Below are 21,136 nucleotides of genomic sequence, written 5' to 3' on the forward strand. Positions count from 1 at the left end.
CCGCTATCTTTATACGGCATAATGATAAAGCTGAAAAAAATGATCGAAAAATCTCAAAGAGTGGGGGGCGAACATGAAAAGAAACAAAAGACGCGGGAAGATTTACATTTTATCAATACAGTAGCCAACGAACAAGTTTCTAACCAGACCCAATGATACACGTGCGCGCTGAACATTGTTGTAGTCTTCTAGAAACGCTCAACTTGACTGATAACCGCGCTAAAAAGTAAAAACCAGTTCGGTGTTTGGTTATTTTTTTCTCCGACGTTTTTTTCTTCGCATTTTAATCGAATTTTTTCGCGATGTTTCAATTCAAATACGTGAAAATTCTTATCGAAATATTTTCTCGTCGTGATGTGTGCTGTGTAAGTGAAGTGATTATGTGATCGTGAAATTGGGTTAGTGTTGTTTTTTTTTTCTGTAAGTGATTCCATCGTGAAAAAAATATGATTTGGTCGAAAAAAGGAAATGAAAAGTATCGATCAACAACGTATCTTATACAGGTAAATTTTTAAATAATTTTAAATTTTTTTGAAAAATTTTTTAGATGAGTTTTATGTAGCATTTATAAGAATTGTTTCCCATCTTCAACGAGTCTCTTATACGTTGAAATAATCCCTCACCATTTTCATCACTATTAAATGCTCACCCTCTTGAATGATTTATTATGCTCATTTTGTTTCTCACCGTTTACCCCATGGCCCACACATACTCGAAACTTACACGGTACTTACTTATCCTGGACCTACTTATCTGCATAACGTTAGGCTATGCTTTTTTTTTTGAAACGTTGTTTTCTTTGGAATTATTACCATAGTGCAGCATCTGCCTCAGTCTGTGCTGAGATTACAGAGAATAATAAACTCGTACGATATAGTCACGCATATTGAGCCTTTCTTTGATTCTTTTCAGGATGTAAACTACAAGTACAAATTGTTTTCTTTATGCGTTTCAACTTAAATTAGCACTTTAAAATTATTTCACGTGTTTCCATTGCTTACTTTTGAGCTCGCCGACAATCATCACCGGTCTACATATGTGAGATAAAATTTATTATATTTTTAAATGCGTTTTTGACAACGGCTTTCCATTAAACATGCGCTTATTATACTTGTACAGGAGATAAGATGAGTCAGTATTAAATTGGGATTTGTATCTGTGAGAAATACTTAGGTACGAGATGCTTGAAAGAGATGTTTGGTGGTTTGATGCGATTGTGAAGAGTTAAGCGAGGTGGGTAAAGTGATTATTTTAAAATAAATATATTTAGGTAGGTATTCCATTTTAATAAAATAAATTTTTTTATGGAGCCAGATTTTTGGGAAGTGGATTGAAATTTTAAAATATGACATCTTTCGCCCTTACCTTTGACTGGGGAAAATATTTAAAAAATTGAAAAGACCTCATTGAAATATTCTTTTGCACCTACCTATATACCTATACTCATTTTTGTAATTGGAATTTTCTCCAAATTTATGTTTTTTCTCTGTCTATTTTTTTAAATTTTGAAAATTTGGGGGTCGTGGAAGGAAAGGAAAAGAGAAGAGAAGGGAAAGAAAGGGAAGAGACGAAATTAACATGTATGAAATCAGAATTTCATACCAATTTACTACATACATATATGATGTATTTACTCCATCACTCCTACCTATATATGTATATTCTACAACTTTCATTCTCTCCCTTCATACTTTTCAAATAACGCGAATGTAGACCCATTTTAGTGATCAAAGAAAATTTTTAAAGGACTTAAATAGTTACCTAATGGGAAAATATTTCAAAAAAAAAAAATCGAAAATTAGTCGATGGTAAAATTAATTTTTTGATGGTTGATTAAACGCTGTTAAAATGGCTAAAATGTTACCTACCTAGCTGTTTTTGGTATTTATTTTTGAAAAAAAAGAATAGGAGACTCTAAAATAAATAAACTTTACAAAAATATCGGTTTTTCTTGAAAATGTATTTTAATGTTGTTAAAACCTACCAAAAAGTTGAATTTTCCTCTTTTTTCATAAAAATTTTGATGAATTTTCATGATGCTTATTATAAAAAATGTTATTGCAAGTTTTACACATTTTTCTTTCATTTCAAAGTCTTGGGGGGAGAGGTGATGAGGGGGAGGGGGGTATAAATCACTTGGTAAGTAAAGTTTGTTAATCAGAAAATGAGAAAAATCAGCTGCTCATTTTTAAAAATTTAAAAATACAATAGCGAAATAATGTATACAACAAAAATGAAAAAAAAAATGATAGGTCGTTTTTCCAATCAAAAAATCGTAATATAAATTTTAGATTTGTATTCAGCGAAATCACAATATAATTGCCCTACAATCCATTTTTTTGGCGATTATTTTGCTCCATTTGTCAAATTAAACATTTCATTTTGACGGCCTTGAAAAAAGTTCAAAAAAATTTGGTTTCGAGAAAAACATGTTCAAAGATTGATTTGGTTTTGGTTCGCTTTTTTTAAAATCTAATTTTCGATTTCTTCCATTTTTTTTTTTTTTTTTTTTTTTCAATGAAATATTTTCTTTTTTTGCAAAATGTCATTGAACTTTGTCAATCACTAAAACTACGCACCAAAAATTTAATTCACATCATGAATAAAACAAAAAAGAACGTTTCAAAAATCGTTTGAAATCGTCAAATAATAATAAAGATAAAATATTTGAATCCTTACAATACAAGAAAAAAAAACCGATTTAAATACCCGAGTAATTAGTGAAAAATACACCAAAAAACATACTTTTAATATTCATTATTCAGACAGTTCTGTTTTCTGCCCTTCAGTGCTATGTAAAATACCTATATGGGCTATATGAAATGTACATACGAGGATTTCTTGCTAATCAATTTTGAATCACCCCCCCCCCCCTTCAAAAGGGCATTGGGATTGTAATGATGAGCTATTCAAAAATCGATTTGAGAGTTCGGTTACTGCTCAACGTCTCAGTTTGATTTTTGAAATAAAAAATCGACAGAGTTGAAATTTTATAAAATTTTCAAAAAAATCAAAAAACGAAATTCAGCACCATTATTTCCGTTTTGTCGGTTTGGTGTTTAATTCCAGATGATCTTTCAATTTCTGATTGTCAGTTCGAACGTTTTCCTGTTAATTGGGAAACCTCCAGATACTATTTATAGTACTTTAGTTTTATTGCGAGATCTTTTCTTTTCTCTAAACCTGTTAGAAAAAAAATTCCCCTTTCTTTTCCCTCTGTAACACCCACGCTTGAAGAAGAACACGAATTCATGTTTCTCTTTGCCGAAGAATTTTACAAAATGTTACTTCTACTGCATACGTGTTTGTTTGGAAGTATATTCTATAGTTTGTAGGAGTTCCCGATCAAACGTGATTCATTCTTCATCTGGAATAGCTATCTCTAAATCGGAGTGAATAATAATGAAGCAACTATGCTGCTCTGCTTTTGATGTTGATAAGTTTCATTTTTAATTCATCGAGTGAACTTGACTTAGTATACTCATCATAAATCTAGTAGGTGATCTCAATTTCAGTCTTCTAATGAATATTCTGCCAACAATTAATTTACGATCGTTATTCCAAAAAACCTAATAAACCACCTAATTTTCCTAGAAAGATGGAAATGATGGTAAAATTTTTTTGTTGTTTGCAAACAAGTGATTTTTTTTTTGTTAATAATGTCGTAATCCCGCAACATCTAGGAATGAGGAAAATACCTGGTAAAAAAAACTTGAATTAAAAATTTTAACGTTAGGGTTGCCAAACCGGTTTAAAGAAAGAATACACTTACTACGAAATCGTGAACACGAATGTGATTTATGGGAACCCACAGATCGATCGACGTATTCGTACCAGGCGGTCAACGTATTCGAAAGGTGAAGGATTCGGTCACCACGGTCACCATATGGCATCTAAACCCTGGCCTACTACACAGGTCCTTTTTTGCCTTTAACGTGTTAATTTCATCTAAAAAGGAAACCCTCGTATTTGACTCCTGTTGGAAAATGGATCTCGAAAATTTACGTAGTACCTATTCTACTAACCAAATTAGCTTACGTTTTCTTTTCGCTCATTTGGTATACATCGATGGCGATATTTTTCGATTTGTCTCTCTTTGGGTTGTGATCGCAGATCGCACGTTACTTAGGCATTGAAATTGATCTGAAATGCTCAGCAGTTGTACATATAAGAAAAGTCAAACAAAGACTTGGCTACTAATGCTACTAAAATGCTTGCTACCGTTGCGTACAAAAGTTTCTTCGCTACGTGACAGGTTGTCTCAGCTGGATGGCTTCTGTGTACGCGAAATTACATCCAAGATATTTATTAGAGAGAAGTAAAAAAAAAAAAAAAAAAAAAAAACGCACACAGACCTACACCGTGTTACTCGTGAAATGAACGTTGTTTTTTTTTCTTACAGTTTTCCAAAATTCAATTCCATCTCGTAATTGTTCTACGTGTACGCAGCATGTTGCCCTTTCACTTGGTCAGCACCTGACCATATAACTGAGGTAATCTTTGATACGAGCGAGCTGACGTTACTAGTTGGCCACAGGCCACCCGGAAAATTGCAATCGATATGTTTAAAGGTATATTTCAGCTTTAATACTTCATCATGCTGAGCCATAATATAACTCATTAAGCTAGACTAGTAGTCGTAATCTTAAATAAAAACCAGTTTCATCTGGCGTCTGCGTATTTCATCTTCACCGGCGGTATTGTTTTGTAAACTGTCAGAATTTTCTTTTTGAAATTTAATAAACCACCGATGGGAGGGGTTTCTGATTGCATTGTTGTTGTCGGAAGGTACCTGAGCAGGTATATGTACCTATATCCATACGAGAGATGGAGAAAAAAATGCCGAGCGGTACGAAATGAATTTCCGGATGCGTCGATGCAATTATTTAAATCTTTATTTAATCAATAACCGGTACGTTTCTGCCTTTAATAACGTGTATACTGCATCATTATACGTTTAGATACTTTACACATACAAACGAAGAACGCCTATGGCTTCTTTTAAAGGGGTACCTAGTACCTACCTGTTGTAATAGTTGGAAGAGCGTAGGCCGATAATGCGTTAGGTATTCCAGGTTTTGATTTTATTCCCCCTGTAAGCATCGCACACACGATTAAAACAATTAGTTAAATTATTCAAAACATTCGAGTCATTTGTTGGGCTTCCAAGAAAAGTGGAGAAAAAAACTGCGTCAAAAAGGAATCCGCGGACCGCGTACATGTCGATCGGAATTATCAATTAACACATCTCAACCGAGCTATTTCAATTATTTTTTTTCACAAATGCCAACTTTGGAATGGTACAATATTATTTACTACTGAATAGTGTATAGACACGTCGAATAAAAGAGCGATCGTGAAGGAAAACCAAACAACAACAATACGTACCCAATTATGTGAATACATCGGACGAATGGTCTACAACCTGCTTGTAGATCGTTACAAACTTGATGTTAGGCAGTTATTTAAAACTGGAAGCCACCAGCATTTCAGCATTTATACCTCAGCGCATAAAGTACCGCCATTTGAACCATCTCATCTAATATAACAGTTTTAAATCTTAAAAAGAATCAAAATGAATTAAGTTAATACCTACGAGTATGTTGGGTCGAATTGTGAATTTGCATTTTTTTTCACGGTTTATGCGATGCTATAATTCGATCTCGTGATCGACTATAGTTATAAACTATTTTATGACTGTAAAAGCGTAAGCTAATAAATCAACTTTGTGTGTGTATAGTGACAGCGAGATGAACGTTTAAGTCCACGGTTTTGATGAGTTTCATTATAGAAGATTTTTGTCAAGTTGAAAAACACCTATAATTTAAATCGTGTTAGGTACTATTAAAAAAAAAAAACAATATTTTTTCGAAAAATTGTCAATACTTATTAAATTTATAGATACTAACCGAAAAAATGATTTCGATCATAAAATTATTGATACTCCTCCTCCTTTTGATTTCAAAATGTGGATCCTATTTTCGAGTATCTATCATTTTTGGCTCCTTCGTCCTTCCAGCCTGATAACATAAAATGACTCTATTGAAATCCCAGGAAATAAATTGATCAGAAGGTACTCTTCATGGTAAAAAATCTGAAACAAACCAACTACCTACACAAGTATAGGGTATTAATCTTTCAAAGTTGGTATTTTTACATGCTCATACAAAGTACAATGTACAATGTACATGTACGAGTATCTACGAGTTCTTATAGTATAGGTAGGTAATAGGTATACGAGAAGTTGATCTAAAAAAAAATCCACGTACGTAGGTATATTTATGTACATATTATAATAACGGTATGTAGCTTACTTTACCACTTTATTCTATTCATTACTTGTAGGGAAACGGCCACTGGATCTATCAATTATGATGGATCTTGTGTACATCGCCGTATTGTATTTTCATTTAACTTTAAGATAAAGCTGATAGGGGCGGATATATGTACAAGAAGGATGTAGAACCACACCCAACGTTAGTTCAACGGGTATATTAAACGGCGATTATTTCGTAGATTAAGCGAAATTTGATTATTGATGGTAGATATATTCATGTAGGTATCATGTATACGCAGAGATGGAATCGATTATAATCGATGCTACATCGATGATTTTCTTCAAAATAATCGGAAATAATCGATTAATCGACGGCGATTAATCGGTCGATTAAATCGACGGCCAAACACAGCAAAACATGACGTCATGCGGAACGATCGGTACCTTGGCCCATTGCAACTTAACCATTGACCAATGAAAAAGCCTGAAATATTAGTACAATATAGGTAGCGCCAAGATTCGATTAATCGGCCGATTAATCGATGCTGTCCGATTATTTTAATCGGCCGATTATAATCGGCTATAATCGATTATAATCGGTAATCGTTCCATCTCTGCGTATACGCGATACATGAACATTGTACGTAATTATTGACTTTTGTTGTTGTTTTTTTTTTCTGCGTTATAAGTGCTTCATTCTTGTCTGAAAACAAACTCCATTCATATTTTATACGTAAGCCAATACAAATAGGGACGCAGAAGGAAGCCGATATTGATGATGATTGACAAAAAAAGCAAAATTTTTGAAGACGATGAGAGAAAAACGTGGCTGGGGTGGGGAAGATAATAATTACATTTTTTAGGTCAAAATGGTTTTTTTTTCGGAAACTTGAAAAAATGATTGAAAAAAAATAAAAAATAAAAATTCTGAAAGAAGGAAATCAACGATTTTCGAATGTTTGATGAAGAATAATGGAAGACACGAAAATTTCTTGTAGGTTAAGTGTTTTATAAAAGAAAAAACGTTTGCGTAATTTTTGGCAAAAAACATGACTTTTTTCATTTTTTTTTTTTTGATTTCTTAAAAGTTGAAATCTCTATAGTTTTATTTATTTTTTTAAATTTTCTGTTAATTTAATTGGGATAAATCTCTAGTTGACAGAAAAGAAAGTTTGTAAATTATGTTTGTTCTATGTACAACTCGTAATTAATTACATATTTAAAAATGGAAAAAATTAGGGCTAAAATCAATTTCAATACTTACTACCTATATTTTTTTCAATTTTCTCGACTTCAAATATTTTTTTTTTTTCTAATCAACTGCATATAAATTGTGGATATTGTGTTTTTTTTTAAATTGAAAAGGTGTCCAAAAATACTACACCAAGTTAATTTTTTGATGTTAAATTTTATTTTTCAATTTACCAATAGCCACTTAGCCAGCCAGGCCTTTTTTTGGTAACTTCTTTTATGTGGGGGCACGTTTTCATTTTTTTGCTGAATTTTTTTCAGTTTTTATGACAATCATTCAATATTATAATTGAAACTTTTTTTTGGGGGCATCCACGTGCCCCCACAAAAAAGCCCTACCTGTAGCCAGTTTTTGAATAAACTTTGAATGGATATTTTCCTGGAGCAAAAATCAAAGTTTGATGAAATTGGGGTCTGGTTTATGTATCACTGTCATTAGTACTGATTTCTCGAATTGATTGATGATAAGTTTCAAGCGTCAAGCCCTTTTGGAGTAACTTAGAGTCGATTTTTACAGTTTTCGCAGAAAAATATAAAAATCTGCAGGAGGGACTTAAAATAGTCAAAATCATTATCAATCGATTCGAAAGGTCAAAAATATAGAATGAACCAAATTTCAGCTTTCTATCTCGGTTTTATAAAATTTGGATATTTTGAAACGAAAAATGTAGGCATTTTCTGAATTTTTAAAAAATTATTAAAAATTGAAAAATAAAATTCAGCTACTGAAATTTGTATTGATAGTTTTTTTTTATATTCTTACGACTTCTTCTATTTTGGTCAAAAATCTGTCTGCTATGTTACCCTTTTTTGTGGCGAGAAGGTTGGGAGGGGACATTGGGTAACCAAAATATTTAAATCTGGCCCTCGTACCCAGCTGCCTACAACATGATTCTTGATAATGCATTTTGTACAGTAACACAGTTTTCATTTATTTAAATAACTCGAATTAAAATTTTTATGGTTCAAATACTTATTTATACAGTGAAATGAAAACAAGAACAACTTAATAAAGCCTAATGTGCTCGTTAATTGGTTATACGGAACTATCAGAAAAATTGGGTGGCATAATTTAATGCGGCAAGCCATTTGCCAGAACAGAAAAGTTTAATTCATCAAGTAAATAGGTATATCTGCTGTAAACGCCAACTTACTTCATCATCATTACAGTAAATTGCTGTTTTAAATTTTGTAGGGTAGACTCGACTCAGTATTTACTTGCAAGAAATGACGAGTACTATGTTTTCTATTTAGTCTGATTTACGAATGCGAATACGTTGACGTCAGTTCTACTCCAACTTCATTCATTCATTGATTAAAATAGTGCCAGCGTAAAGTAAGTTGTTAATTGAACAGAGTTGCATAAAACTAGACCAAACGGCACTTTATATTTTTAGGTTACTTTTAGCGTCGTCGAGCATCATGATCGAAAATATCTCGAAGTGAAGCGAGGAGACTGGAGACGTTCGACGCAGTTGTCTAAAATTTGGTCCAGTTGATCAGTTGTTAAACAACTGACCAGATTTTCGGTAGCTTTTTCACTGTACTGATTGAGATGTAAGCGTAATGCACGTGCGCATGTTGTAAAATTAGTATCGTATGTAGACATAGTTGTACTGCATGGGGTATGGCAATCTTTCGAATGTATCTATCTATTCCACTTTGACCTGAACCAACTGTTAAAACGTACTATTCGTGGTCGTAGACGTGTAGGTAGGTATAATCTCCTGTTGGTTTTCATTTCCATCAATATGAAAGAATTTTAGCGCCAAAATAATACATAAATCGAAGGAGAGAAAAAAACGTTGGAAAAAATTATATTATGTATAGGATAAAAAGGACTCTGCCCGGATTTACCTTAGGTACCTCTTCCTACCTACATGGTCGGTATAGGGCAACATCTATAAACTGAAAGAGGTTACACCGAAACCAGTTTTGCGTGAAAAAACGGAGCGACACCGTCCCTCTTCCCGCACCATGCGTGTGACGTCACTTGAAAGAAGATCCTGCCTTGGTAAAATGACAACAGAATGATATTTTACGGTTTTTCGATTTTTTTTGACAAAAAAAGGGGATTTTGGAAAAAGTTTATTAGAACATAATTTAAAGATGATAAAATTTACTATCGATTGGTATAAATTTTATCAGGATTTGTGCAATAATGTCGATTTTACAAATGTTTTTATTTTCGAATTTTTACTGTAAGTATGCGAAGTTAAATTGAAATTATTCAAAAGTTTCAGTGAACACACAGATAAGTGTTCTAAGATACCAAAAGTTTAAAATTGTGTGCTCTTTAATATGGGGTTTTGCTTAAAGCGCTAGCTTTTATCGTTCAAAAGTTAAATTATTAACGAGCAAAGTTGTGAAAACATTAAAATCACTCGAAACTTGCTCACTTTTTTTTGTAACTTTGAATTTGAATAACTTTTGAACGGTAAAAGCTAGCACTTCGAATAAAAAACCATAATAATTCAAAGTGAGGTTTTTATTGCGCGCAGCACATTTTGACAACTCTTTGAATTTTGATAACTTTTGAAAGTTTTGAATGATAAAAGCTAACGCTTCAAATAAAAAATCAAATTAAAGAACATAAAATTCTAAACATTTTGGTTATTTTGAGTAACTTATTCAATTTGAACTATTTGAACTTCGCGTACAGTAAAAATCTGGAAATAAAAATGACCATAAAATCGTTATTGTTGCACAAAATTCACTGAAATGTATACCAGTCGATAGTAACTTTTAATGTCTTTAAATTTTGTGATAACATTTCACCCAACCCCTTCATTTTTAAGAAAAGTTGAAAAACGCAATTTCTGTCATACAAACCTGCTTCCTAAACTCTTCCAGATGACGTCACATCTGCTGGTGGGCGATTTCGTGTTCTCCTCAAGTTTTTACACGGATTTTGGTTTGGGCAGATTTTCGAGAATCTGCAGGAATTCTGGATTTTGGAAGTTTTTTCAAAATCTATTTTTTTTTATAGTTTTTGTGGTGTGTTCTTTTTACTTACACGGATTTTGGTAGATTTACGAGAATCTGAATTTTGCACGTTTTTTGAATTTCCACTCAGCAACTTTCAAAACCTCAAACGCCTTTTTTTGTTAAGTAAAATCTAAAATCCATTTTCAAAGGCAGTACATTTTAGCAGATTCTCCGATTCTCGTGATTTTAAATTTGCCAAAATCCAGATTCTCAAAATCGAAAATCTACCAATCCAAAATCCGTGTAAAAAGAACACATCATCTACTACCTATCCTTTTGGTGTAACCTCTTTCAGTTTATAGATGTTGGGTAGAGGGTACTTGTGGTGGCCCCGGAGGAGTTGGTTTATTTAGAATAGAAAGTACTTGCTGCGGGTGGTCTGACGGTTGATGCTGACAGTGAGTAAGCTCGTAAGAACTAAGATGTTTTGTATCTTGATTTCTCTTGTGCCGGCATCGGTTCTTGTGTGGTCGCTCTTTTGAATGGCGGTCATGGCTGTTAGTGGAGGGAGAACTGGTTAATGTGAAGGGACCGCCTGTTGTACGTTTTACAGCGTTTCGATGCTACAGCTCGGCGCTGTTTTTAGTTAGGTATTCGAACGTTGCTCTTGTTCGAGGTTACAGTGTTCGTGGTTTGGACCGGTGTGTTGTTGGAATCGCGACTGCGAGAATCGAGAGAGACGAGAGATCCGTATCGTGCTTCGTTTACTATCATGCACGTTGCTTCGCGTTGGCGTTTTTCTTCGCTGCTCGTCGCTTTCGTATTTACGATTTGTTTGTAAACATTACACTGTGAAGTTCGCGATACTATTTGCGCAAAGTGAAGTGCGATAATATTATTTTCGGTGTTCTAAATGCGGCAAAATACAATTAAAAGTGATGTGGTGGAGATATGGTGTTGGATCTTCATCAAACCGACCTCTATGTGAGACCTAGTTGGCTTGATGCGGCCGTTGCTCTTCGTGAGATCAAAAAGGTTTGTTCAAAATGTTATCAGTTACCTACTACATTGTTAGTCTTGACCCGGATGATGATAAGAATGTGGTATTCCGACAATAGGGTAACAATCTTCGGGAACTTGGCGCGAATGTGTTATCTAACTTTCTAACCGAATACATTCCAACGTTGACCAGTGATCACTTGGACAGCTGTGTTCAGTTCTCAACTTCCTGCAAAAAACGTTTCAGGATGAGATTGTATAATCGACAGTTTCTCACATTTTGATGAAACTCATCCAAAGTTTTGATGTAAAACCATCCCCCCTCCCATCCCAATGCGAGAAATGTGCCCATATGTGCTGTAAATTCTAAATTATCTCGTTCTTCGGAGGGGATGGTCCGAAAATTTTGAAACTTTTATAGAAAATAGTCGCTAAAATGGCGCGTATGTGCCATTTTTTTTTCAAAAAAAAAAGAATCATATTTCAAGCAAAGTACCTAAATTAAAAGCCAGGAAGATGACGATTTTTCATTTTTGAGTTTCAAACGTGGGTAAAAAACAAATCAGAAATAGTCCAGTGGCAAACAGTAAGCAGTAACCTGCATTTCAGGATATAAGCATGAAATTTTGCTCATTTTCAAGCAGGGGAAAATCTCATAGGAGGGGTCTAGTGAGGGAGAACATTTTGGGCGAGTTTCGTTGAAATTTATTAGGTTCATCGAGATAATTCGCATCGTAAACACGCCGAAAACAGAGCGAATATTTAGTTCGAACGAACCATGTGATAGTAAACTTACGCGAAAGAATGGTTTCTAAACACACTCGTTGATAACCGAACGCTGAACTTGTTTGACTGCCAACGAAATTTTCTATCGTTTGTATTCTCACTTCATGAAACATTACATAATAACCGGAATAGAATACTCGATGTAAGTTCATTTGTGGTGTTCAATAACATCAGAGTTGGAGTACAAGTACTTGCTATTCGAATGCTTTCCTTTCGTTGCGCTGTACATAGAATTCTTCTTTAGATACTTCGTTCGTGATATAGATAATCGATTCTCAAAATTGATATTTTCACGCCGTCGAAGCGACAACAAAACATCAAGTTATTGGTAGTGTAACGATGTTACCTGTAATGGTATTCTCCATTAATACAAATATCTATATACCTGTTCCACCCATTTGAACAGGTATACTTACTACTTATACATATCGCACGGAGTGTTCATCTCGTGTATTTCTATTTTACTTTCATGTAAATCACCTATTCCCGTTTCTCGAACGTGGGTTATGGTGTGAATTCGCAAGATAGTAACAGTCGAATGCTCGAAGTAGGCCAATATACGATGTTTTTGATCATGTAGTTGCGTTCATCTTGTAGATACACATGTTTGAATTCGGAATCTGAAATCATCTGGTCGTAATTTCGTGCAATCATCTATAGTAATGTGGAATTTTTACCTCGTATTGAAGATTTATCGCTTGTCTAGAGTTGAAAATAACGCCGTCGAGTTGAATAGGTACGCTCAAAGTACTTACTCCACATAATTACAGTCATTTCTTTGGGTTCTTCGGATTGAATATGTTTCGAATTGTTTCGTTTAATCATTCGCGCTTGATTTTCCTTTGATAAGCTCCTAGAACAATCTTAACGCCGTGTTCAGTTAATTAACTCGCCGAATCTTGTGTTTCCTAGCGTTTTAGCTATGCGACGTTGCCAAATAGTGCAATGTTCACTATTTCAGGTTCATCTGGTGATTGAAGATTTTTCATTTCGAGAGGTGAAATTGGATTTTTTCCACCTGTTGAATCAGTTGAATGCTTTGCTATTGCGACGATAAATTCTTGTGTTTTAGAAATTCGGTTTTTTGGAGTTATAATACGACCGGTGAAAAAGTAGGTAAGAGGAGTGCCTTATTGTTTTGCTTATCATCAAAGTAGGTACTTATTGATAAAAGAATGAAGCGATGAGTGATTGCCCGATGCCATGCCACCTCGAGTACATGTAAACACTTGTTCATTTCTGGATAGGTGAGGTGCTTACTTCCTCTTAAACATCACAATTTTGATGTTTTGTTTTGGATTCAAGGAAAAGGTCTTGAAAGATGATTTGGTACTGGGCAGTGCAGACATCGCTAGCGAGGGGGAAGCAAGGGGAAAGAGTCACCCAACAAAAATTTAGTTATTGTCTGCTCGTCTCAGCCATCCACGTTGACCCTAGTTGACTCAAGTAGGCTCAGTAGGGTAGCTTCAGAAGTGCCCCTCCGGGCGAGTCCGGGGCCCAGTCCAAATGATACTTTACTTCTGCATTACACAGTCCGTTAGGGGGGGAGGGGGGAGGGGGCTGTACCTAATGGCTAATACTTACTCGATTTTCCTGAAACAGTCTAATTTGGAAATTGAAGGTGCTTAGGAACAAGTTACCGAATTGCCGAATTTCAAATTTCTGACCACATTTTCTGGTGTAACTTTTTATGGCGAACAAGAAAGATGCCATTGCTTTCACAGAATAGCTTATCTCAAAAATGGAAAGAGTGAGAGTGAGAAGCAATTTAATGTTTGGAGAAAAGTGATTTTTAAAGCAAGTTTCCAAAAAAGTTTTGAAAATCGAAATTTGTTGATTTTGAAGAATTCATTTTCAAAACTTCAAGTTGACCAATTCTGAAATTTCAGTCGTCAAATTTTGAAAATTTATTCGTCCAATTCATCTGTTCAACCTCCTCCTCCTCTCCTCCTCCTCTGTTGAGAACTGATTTCAAATTCGAAGAATAGAAAAGAAGTAATAATAAGTACATATGAATGAGCTAATTTTGAACATTCAAAACATTTTTTAAAATGTGAACAATCATCTAAAAACTACATTGAATTGAGTGAAACTTCCTAAGTATGAAACAGGTGCTTACAATTTGGTCGAATTCTTGCATTTTAGAAAATATTTTAGCTCTCTTATGTATTTTCAGTTGGAGTAAAGAAAATCTGTAGGTATATATTGATTGGATTGTGCCCATTCTTCACTTCTTCAATTTCTATAGGGGGGAATGATAGGATCTAATTAGGTCTAAACAGATCTAACTGCATGGATCTAAGGAATGACTAAAAATCTGATCAGGCATGATCTGGTTTGATTAGATCATGTATTCTACTTTCAATGGTTTTTTTTTTTTTTTTTTTTACATATTACCTAGGTAAATATTTATTTTCTTTGAGCACATTCTTAGCATTCGTTTAATGTTTACCTGCTTGCAAATATTTGAAGCAGTGAAGAGTATATTTTTCATTTTCGGTTACCTACTTATACCTACGCCAGCAGACGCCAGCTTATTAACATTCGGGCAACGTTTGAGATAATTTTGTAATTGCATAACCATCAAAAGTATGTGAATTGTGAAGAGTAAGATCGCATGTTGGTGTGAAATTAACGGTGAATCATATATCATAACGTATTGCTCTCCGCAATCAATACGCATCGAGAGTATCTCTATCTACATAGTACAATGTAGCCTATTTACAGTTTGTTAATTTGAATACAAGAAAACGCAAAAAGACACGTGAAAAATAACTAGGTTTCTCCGCTTTACATCACAATCGCCCTAGAGTCTAACCTAACGTCTAACGTAAAACGTATCATTGGTTTACGTAGACGGATGCAGCCTACGTAGAGACGATATGTGGCAACGAAGCTTCTATTTCAACGGCATTGGTTCGTAGTAGACCACCCGCGCAGTTACGTATCTGGACGACGGGGTGAGAGGAAAGCGCATGTGTCGCGACCGCCGGTTGGCAACCTATTCTATTCTTTTTCACCGTCTCTCTATGTAATGTACCATTACCATGTTCTCTTCTCTATTTCTCCTCTTTCGCCGCACCACACCTTCATCTCACTCTGTTTCATTCTTTCCTCATCACTAGATCGGCTATTTCTCTCAGTGTGCGTTCCTCTCTCTCGCATCCTGCTCTCCGCATCCTAATCTAATGTCTTAATCATCTGCCTGCCGCCTTTTTCCATACCTTGGCTATGCGCTTCGCTCTTCATCTCCGTGCTGTTTATGTTTGGCGCGAGGTTCGCGGGGAGGTGTTGGTGAATGCGATTGATGGTACCGCTTCCGTTAGTAAAAAATGCATTTTTTTTCTTCTCTCTATCATCTCGTGCTAACCAGAATTTTCATCAGTTTGAAAAATTTGTCTCGAAATTATATGTATAGAAAATATGACGTTTTGCGCGAATCCTATCACAGATGGAATCCTGGAATGTGTGATGTGTGCTAACTCGACTAGAACAGAATTTAGATTTGTAACCGAAATACAATATTGTGTGTAGAATTGGTGATCGGGTGCGTTCACACCTGCTCACGTAGGTACCTCTTACGTAGGTGCGTTAATTTAAAATAGGGAAAAATTCAGGCGATAGATGAAAGGTGTTAAAGATGAGATGAATCGTGGAACCCTAAGGAAGAAATAGAACATCTAACGAAAACTATATAAGATGTGTAGATCTAGGTATTACATATCCAGTATTTTGATGCACGTTTTGGAAGCGTTTCCTGGAAAGTGGCAGAGATCAAATGATTGTTGGAATTTCCTAAAGATGTAAAGGCGCCTGTCTTCAGCGATTCGGCATGTTTTTGTAATATTTGATTAGTTGGTTGAAGCCAAGGACGTTAGAACTCAATCTGGACTCTTCATTGAGGGTAAACAATGATTGGATCTGGTCAGGTCTGAACAGATCTAATCCGATATGTTGAGATCATAATTATTGCATCCGGGGAGTATCCTTTTGCTCAGGTCTGATCAGATGCAATCAGGTCTTCAAGCTCCACTAATGGATCTGATCAGGTCTGCTAATCCAATTAAAATTTTGATTCGACCAGTTCAGGTTAAATTAGATCCATCGAATTTCCAGATTTGGTCGGACTTGATTGAATCCAATCATTTTTCCTTGAAAACTAAGAAATCAAGAGGGAAGCCAAAGTAATTGAAACCAGATACCAATAAATAATATGTAACACTGTAACAGTTAAAACAGTATCAATATGTCTGGTAATAACTGAAATTTTGAAAACAACAGTCTTCAGTGAAAACTCAGCCAAAAATGATTAGATCTGATCAGGATCTGGTCTGGTCAAAGGTTTGATCGGAGTAGATTTTTTTGAAAATCCTCACAAGGAGCGTTAGGAGCTGATCAGATCTAACACAGATGACCTGATCGGATTAAACCAGTTCTGAACAAATCTGATTTGACCTGATTGGCCAGGCTAGATCAGGCCCATTAAGGAAGACCTAATTGAATCTCATCAGATGTAATCTGAACCGAGTATTTTCTGTATACAAATATTTGACCTGTATGAATAATGGATCAAACATACTGAATACTGATGCATATTTACATTTGCTGGAGGTTTCTGCAAAAAATTTTCACAAAATGAGTTCAATTAAGGTAAAGTACCAGTTGAGGATCCCGTACCCAGTTATGGATCTTCGTTTTGTGGCGTTCCAAATTGTGAAAAATGAAAATACGAAGTGATATCTTTTTCTTTGACATCCATACAGCACAAAAACAACAAGTTCAACAAAAAAAAGTTTTTTGGGTGTAGATAAAGTAATAATTGCAGATAATTGTGTGAAAAATTTTGGGTAAAAATTTTGATGTGTAATTTCAAAAATTCAAAAAAAATATAAAATGTGCAATTTTTTTCTGAAAAAGTGATTCAATGGGAAGTGAGCAGTGCCTTCTTTGAAAATTTCAATGTTTCATGAGTGGAGAATGTGAGTGAGCAATTCGATAGGCATTTGTTCCAACACGATCAAATTTATGAATAATTCGCCAAATTTATGTCAATGCATATCGAACCCAGGCTACATACTTATATGTATAACTTATCGTTTAATGATGTGCAATGATAATCATTCGCATTTGATTGGAATTTCGTGAATTCATTTTTGATCTGCAAGTGGGCCTAAAATTTTTGATCCGCAACCGGGCCCGTAAATTTTTGATCCGCAAGTGGTACTCATTTTTTTCATTGAATTTTTAGCTACTCTTTCAAATTCCAAATGAAATGTAATAGGTAATAATATAAACATTTGGTGGAGCCAAATGTTAACGTAAGTTTGTTGAGTTGGAAAAATTTTTAAAAAATTGCAATTAAAATGCATCCTCAATTTATAAGGGCTCGCTTGTGGATTGGGAATTTTTGATCCATGATGGGTACTTTTTGGGTCTTGGATTTTTTCCCTGTAACTTTTTATCTGTGAAACATTGAAATTTTTCTCAGTGATGGGTTGTTATGGAAGCTGCCTTCTATCGATGTACAGGGTGCCCAGAAATATCGAGTACCCCTAAAAAATTTTCTTTGGTTGGTCACAGTGAATGATAATAATGATAGCTCATGATTGGTTGTTGGACTGGAGAGATGAAATTCCACCAATCATATGCATCTATTTCACGTTGCCAACCTATATTTTTAATGAAAAACTTTTTTAGGGATACTCGATATTTCTGGGCACCCTGTATGAGCATAATTTTACAATAGGGTGAAAAAACCGCAACCGCCAAATGGGCTACTGGCCCGGTTCCGGGTTTTTCAGAGGGTTGCGAAACTGCCCCCCCCCCAGACTCCAGTTTCGAACGAAAAAAAAATGTTTTCCTATATTTTGTGGAGGAAGGTTCCCTTTACAAGCACAGATGATAAAATTTGAAAAATGTTTAAATTTACGCCCTACAGAGAATTTTTTAAAAAAGGTGATTTAAAACTGGTACTTTACCTTACTAAGTTAGACATGTGTTCAGCTTTGAGTACCTATATTGCAAATTCGTAAATGTAATCATGATTTTGTTTCATCAGCTTTGAATCTGTATCGGTAAGGGATGATCTGCGTCCATTGAAATCATCGTGCCCCTATCTCAAAATAGACTTCCCAGTAATTCCAAGTGGAATGCACACAAGACTTAGACTATACCTTACCTACCTTACTGGAAATGGAAATAATCAACATACGAGTGCATATAAGTCGTCTGTAAAGCCATAAAACGAATTCCTTGTCTTATTATGAATTTCTGCCGGAAGTCGACCTTCTTGCGGAATGTTCGTTGAAGACATTTCATCTAAAAGTGTTAATTAGTGTCGGTTTCGATTATCGGCTAGATACCTAAACATATATAGAGGCCGTGTAGAAATAAAACCTGCAGGACATTTTGAACTTTCGCGGAAACATAAATCTGCGCGTGTAGATTGGTATTTTTCAAACGAAAATGCATCCCACATGGCGACACCTTTCCATTGTGAACGATGTCGGTTCTGGTTTTGTGGTTTTGTGAGTTGACGAATTTTGAAGTACATGGCATCTTTTGAAAAATCCTTTTCACCGTAATTAAGTTTGAAATGACGGATGCGCGATGCACTTGAAAACGCGCCATTATTTCGGATTCGGATGCGTGTTTTCTGCTGCACATTTATAATGAAATTAGTTAAAAGGTAGACTATATCGAAGAAAAGGGGTTGGTTTTCGTGATACCCTTATGGATGCGGTTTCCGATAACCAGTTAAGTGGTTGTCGGTGTAATAAAAGAAATCTTACCGTTATCTCTGCGCTTCGAGGGAAATAACAGTCTGTCGGAAAAATTGATTTATTAGACCACGTGGACAATTATGTTAAGTCTGGTCTCTTCATTAATTTATTATGGATACTTGTAAATGAGAAATGTGATAAATACTTGGCATCAGATTTACCTATCTACCGTATCCAGTAAAGTATGTGCATCTCCCAGACGTTTTTTTTTTTTTTTTTTTGAAGTTGATCGTACTATTGGTAAGTATTATTGTAGAAGAAATGCGTGTTCATTTCAAAAGGTTTTTATTTCACGTAGGTACCTACTTGACAAAGATATTTTTCACTTTTTTTTCTCACTCTCATTCTCAGTACTTTATCACGTTCGTCGTTCGTTAACAAATTAACAGAAATAATACTCGTTTTACACATCGTGTACTTCATTATAATGTATCTACTTACTGCGCCAACAACGTTGAGTGTAGAGGTTGGTGTCTTTTTTTTTTCGTGCAGCTTGGTTCTATCAAGAGAGGTGTTTCGTGTACTGATTTATGGTCTACGTATTCGATGACATGTTTGAAATTACTCCTACGGTTGAAAGATTCAGTTGTATTTGTAGTATTTAAGTGTAGTAGTTGTAAGAATACGGTCCAATACTGGAAGCTCTCGTCGAGTATCATATTATGTGCAACTCATTTGACCAATTTTTCAACTCTTGTTACAGGGTAACGCGGAAGGAGACAGATCAGCATTATGGTTTCGTAAGCGAGTGCAGAAAAAGTTATTTGACTGGGGCAGCTATGTACATCGAAACGCCGGAATAGTGCTGTTCGTAGCTATACTAGCCTTAGCTTGCTTATGCGTTGGTCTGAAATCAGCAATCATCCATTCAAAAGTGGATCAATTGTGGATCGAAGGTATGTATTGGTGGATTTACATTAACTTATCGCTTACATCGCAAAAGATATGATAGCTAGACTCTAGGAATAGGGGATATTCTATTACCCTAAAAAGGAAAACTATATATACGAGCCCTTTAGCGTTATAAAAATTTTGAAAACCTATAAGCACATGCAGGTAGATCTATGCATTGAGACGTACCTATACTTACCTATGGTAGGTAAACAAGACGAATAAGACGCATCAAACTTTAATTGTCCGATTGTTTACATAATATATAAATGAAGAAGGACAGGTAGTTTAGATAAAAGGTATATAGGAGAGAGAGAGAAAAAAAAAGCAGATGAAGTTATAATATAACAACGTGAATGCCTGCAAGAAAAGCAGAACCCCGTCAGAAGTCCGCCAATGCTCGAGGACCACCCAGAACGCATACGGACTAGGTGGTCCACCATTTTTCAAGTATTCTGACCATCGCCATATCCATCTTCTCCCTCGCTCCTCCATCTCACCGGTGTGTGCCTGTGTTACCTACACTCGGACACCGGTTATTTGTAAATTACCAACAATACGAATGAACGACCAGAAAGCCTCACAACCCAACAGTTCTATACGCTCCTCTACGATCCTCGATTCGATGGTCGATGAAGAAAAAAAAAATCTTCTTCAACGGATAAATAAAATATATAAAAAACCATTCACCATTATCTGCTATTAAAAAACGGTAATTTTCTATGTGTTGCGGGTGCGACCACGTATTATAACGTACCTACCTACGTTTCAATCTTATATATACCTATCTGTGATTTGGTATTATGTATCGGATTGGTAAGAGCATCGGCAATAAATCGCGGCGAATATTTTCTCAAAGAGTCTTATCTTTGAAGAATTTTGTGTCTTTGCCCTCTTCGCGTCTCAACACCAACTGTATCATAGTCTTCGTTTGTATTTTCAATATTCAAGTGTAGGAATATAAAATAGAAATGTTTACGATTTAAATGTCTTCTTCTCCTATATAAGTATCTCTTGTTGTATATGCTGAACGCAGATGGTACATTACATACCAATGCCATAGCCATAGACATGGAACCAATTATTTTCACCATTTTTTTATTCTACTATTTTGGTCAACTTGTCGCTCACTCCGCGGTGTTTATGACCTTTTTATTGCCGTGAAAAATTTTATGTAACTTGATATCCGAATTTGTGATCTCTATGTTGTGTGGACGTAGAG

General features: G+C 35.1%; 1 protein-coding gene across 2 annotated transcripts in view; it reads left to right on the forward strand.

The window, feature by feature from the left end:
• The first annotated feature begins 204 nt into the window (after positions 1 to 204).
• The window catches only part of LOC135842574 (protein patched-like), a 41,144-nt gene continuing 20,212 nt past the window's right edge, over positions 205 to 21,136 (forward strand). Inside the window, exons 1-2 of one of the 2 annotated variants that reach the window (XM_065360095.1) lie at positions 205 to 503; positions 19,727 to 19,919. In XM_065360095.1, coding sequence (XP_065216167.1) covers positions 447 to 503; positions 19,727 to 19,919 — 250 coding nt within the window. In that variant the 5' untranslated portion in view covers positions 205 to 446. Of the gene's footprint in view, positions 504 to 11,050; positions 11,492 to 19,726; positions 19,920 to 21,136 lie in introns of those variants that run through there. The other variant, XM_065360094.1, reaches the window with a different exon arrangement.

The sequence above is a fragment of the Planococcus citri genome, chromosome 4 (genome assembly GCF_950023065.1).
Source record: "Planococcus citri chromosome 4, ihPlaCitr1.1, whole genome shotgun sequence".
Taxonomy (NCBI): Eukaryota; Metazoa; Arthropoda; class Insecta; order Hemiptera; family Pseudococcidae; genus Planococcus; species Planococcus citri.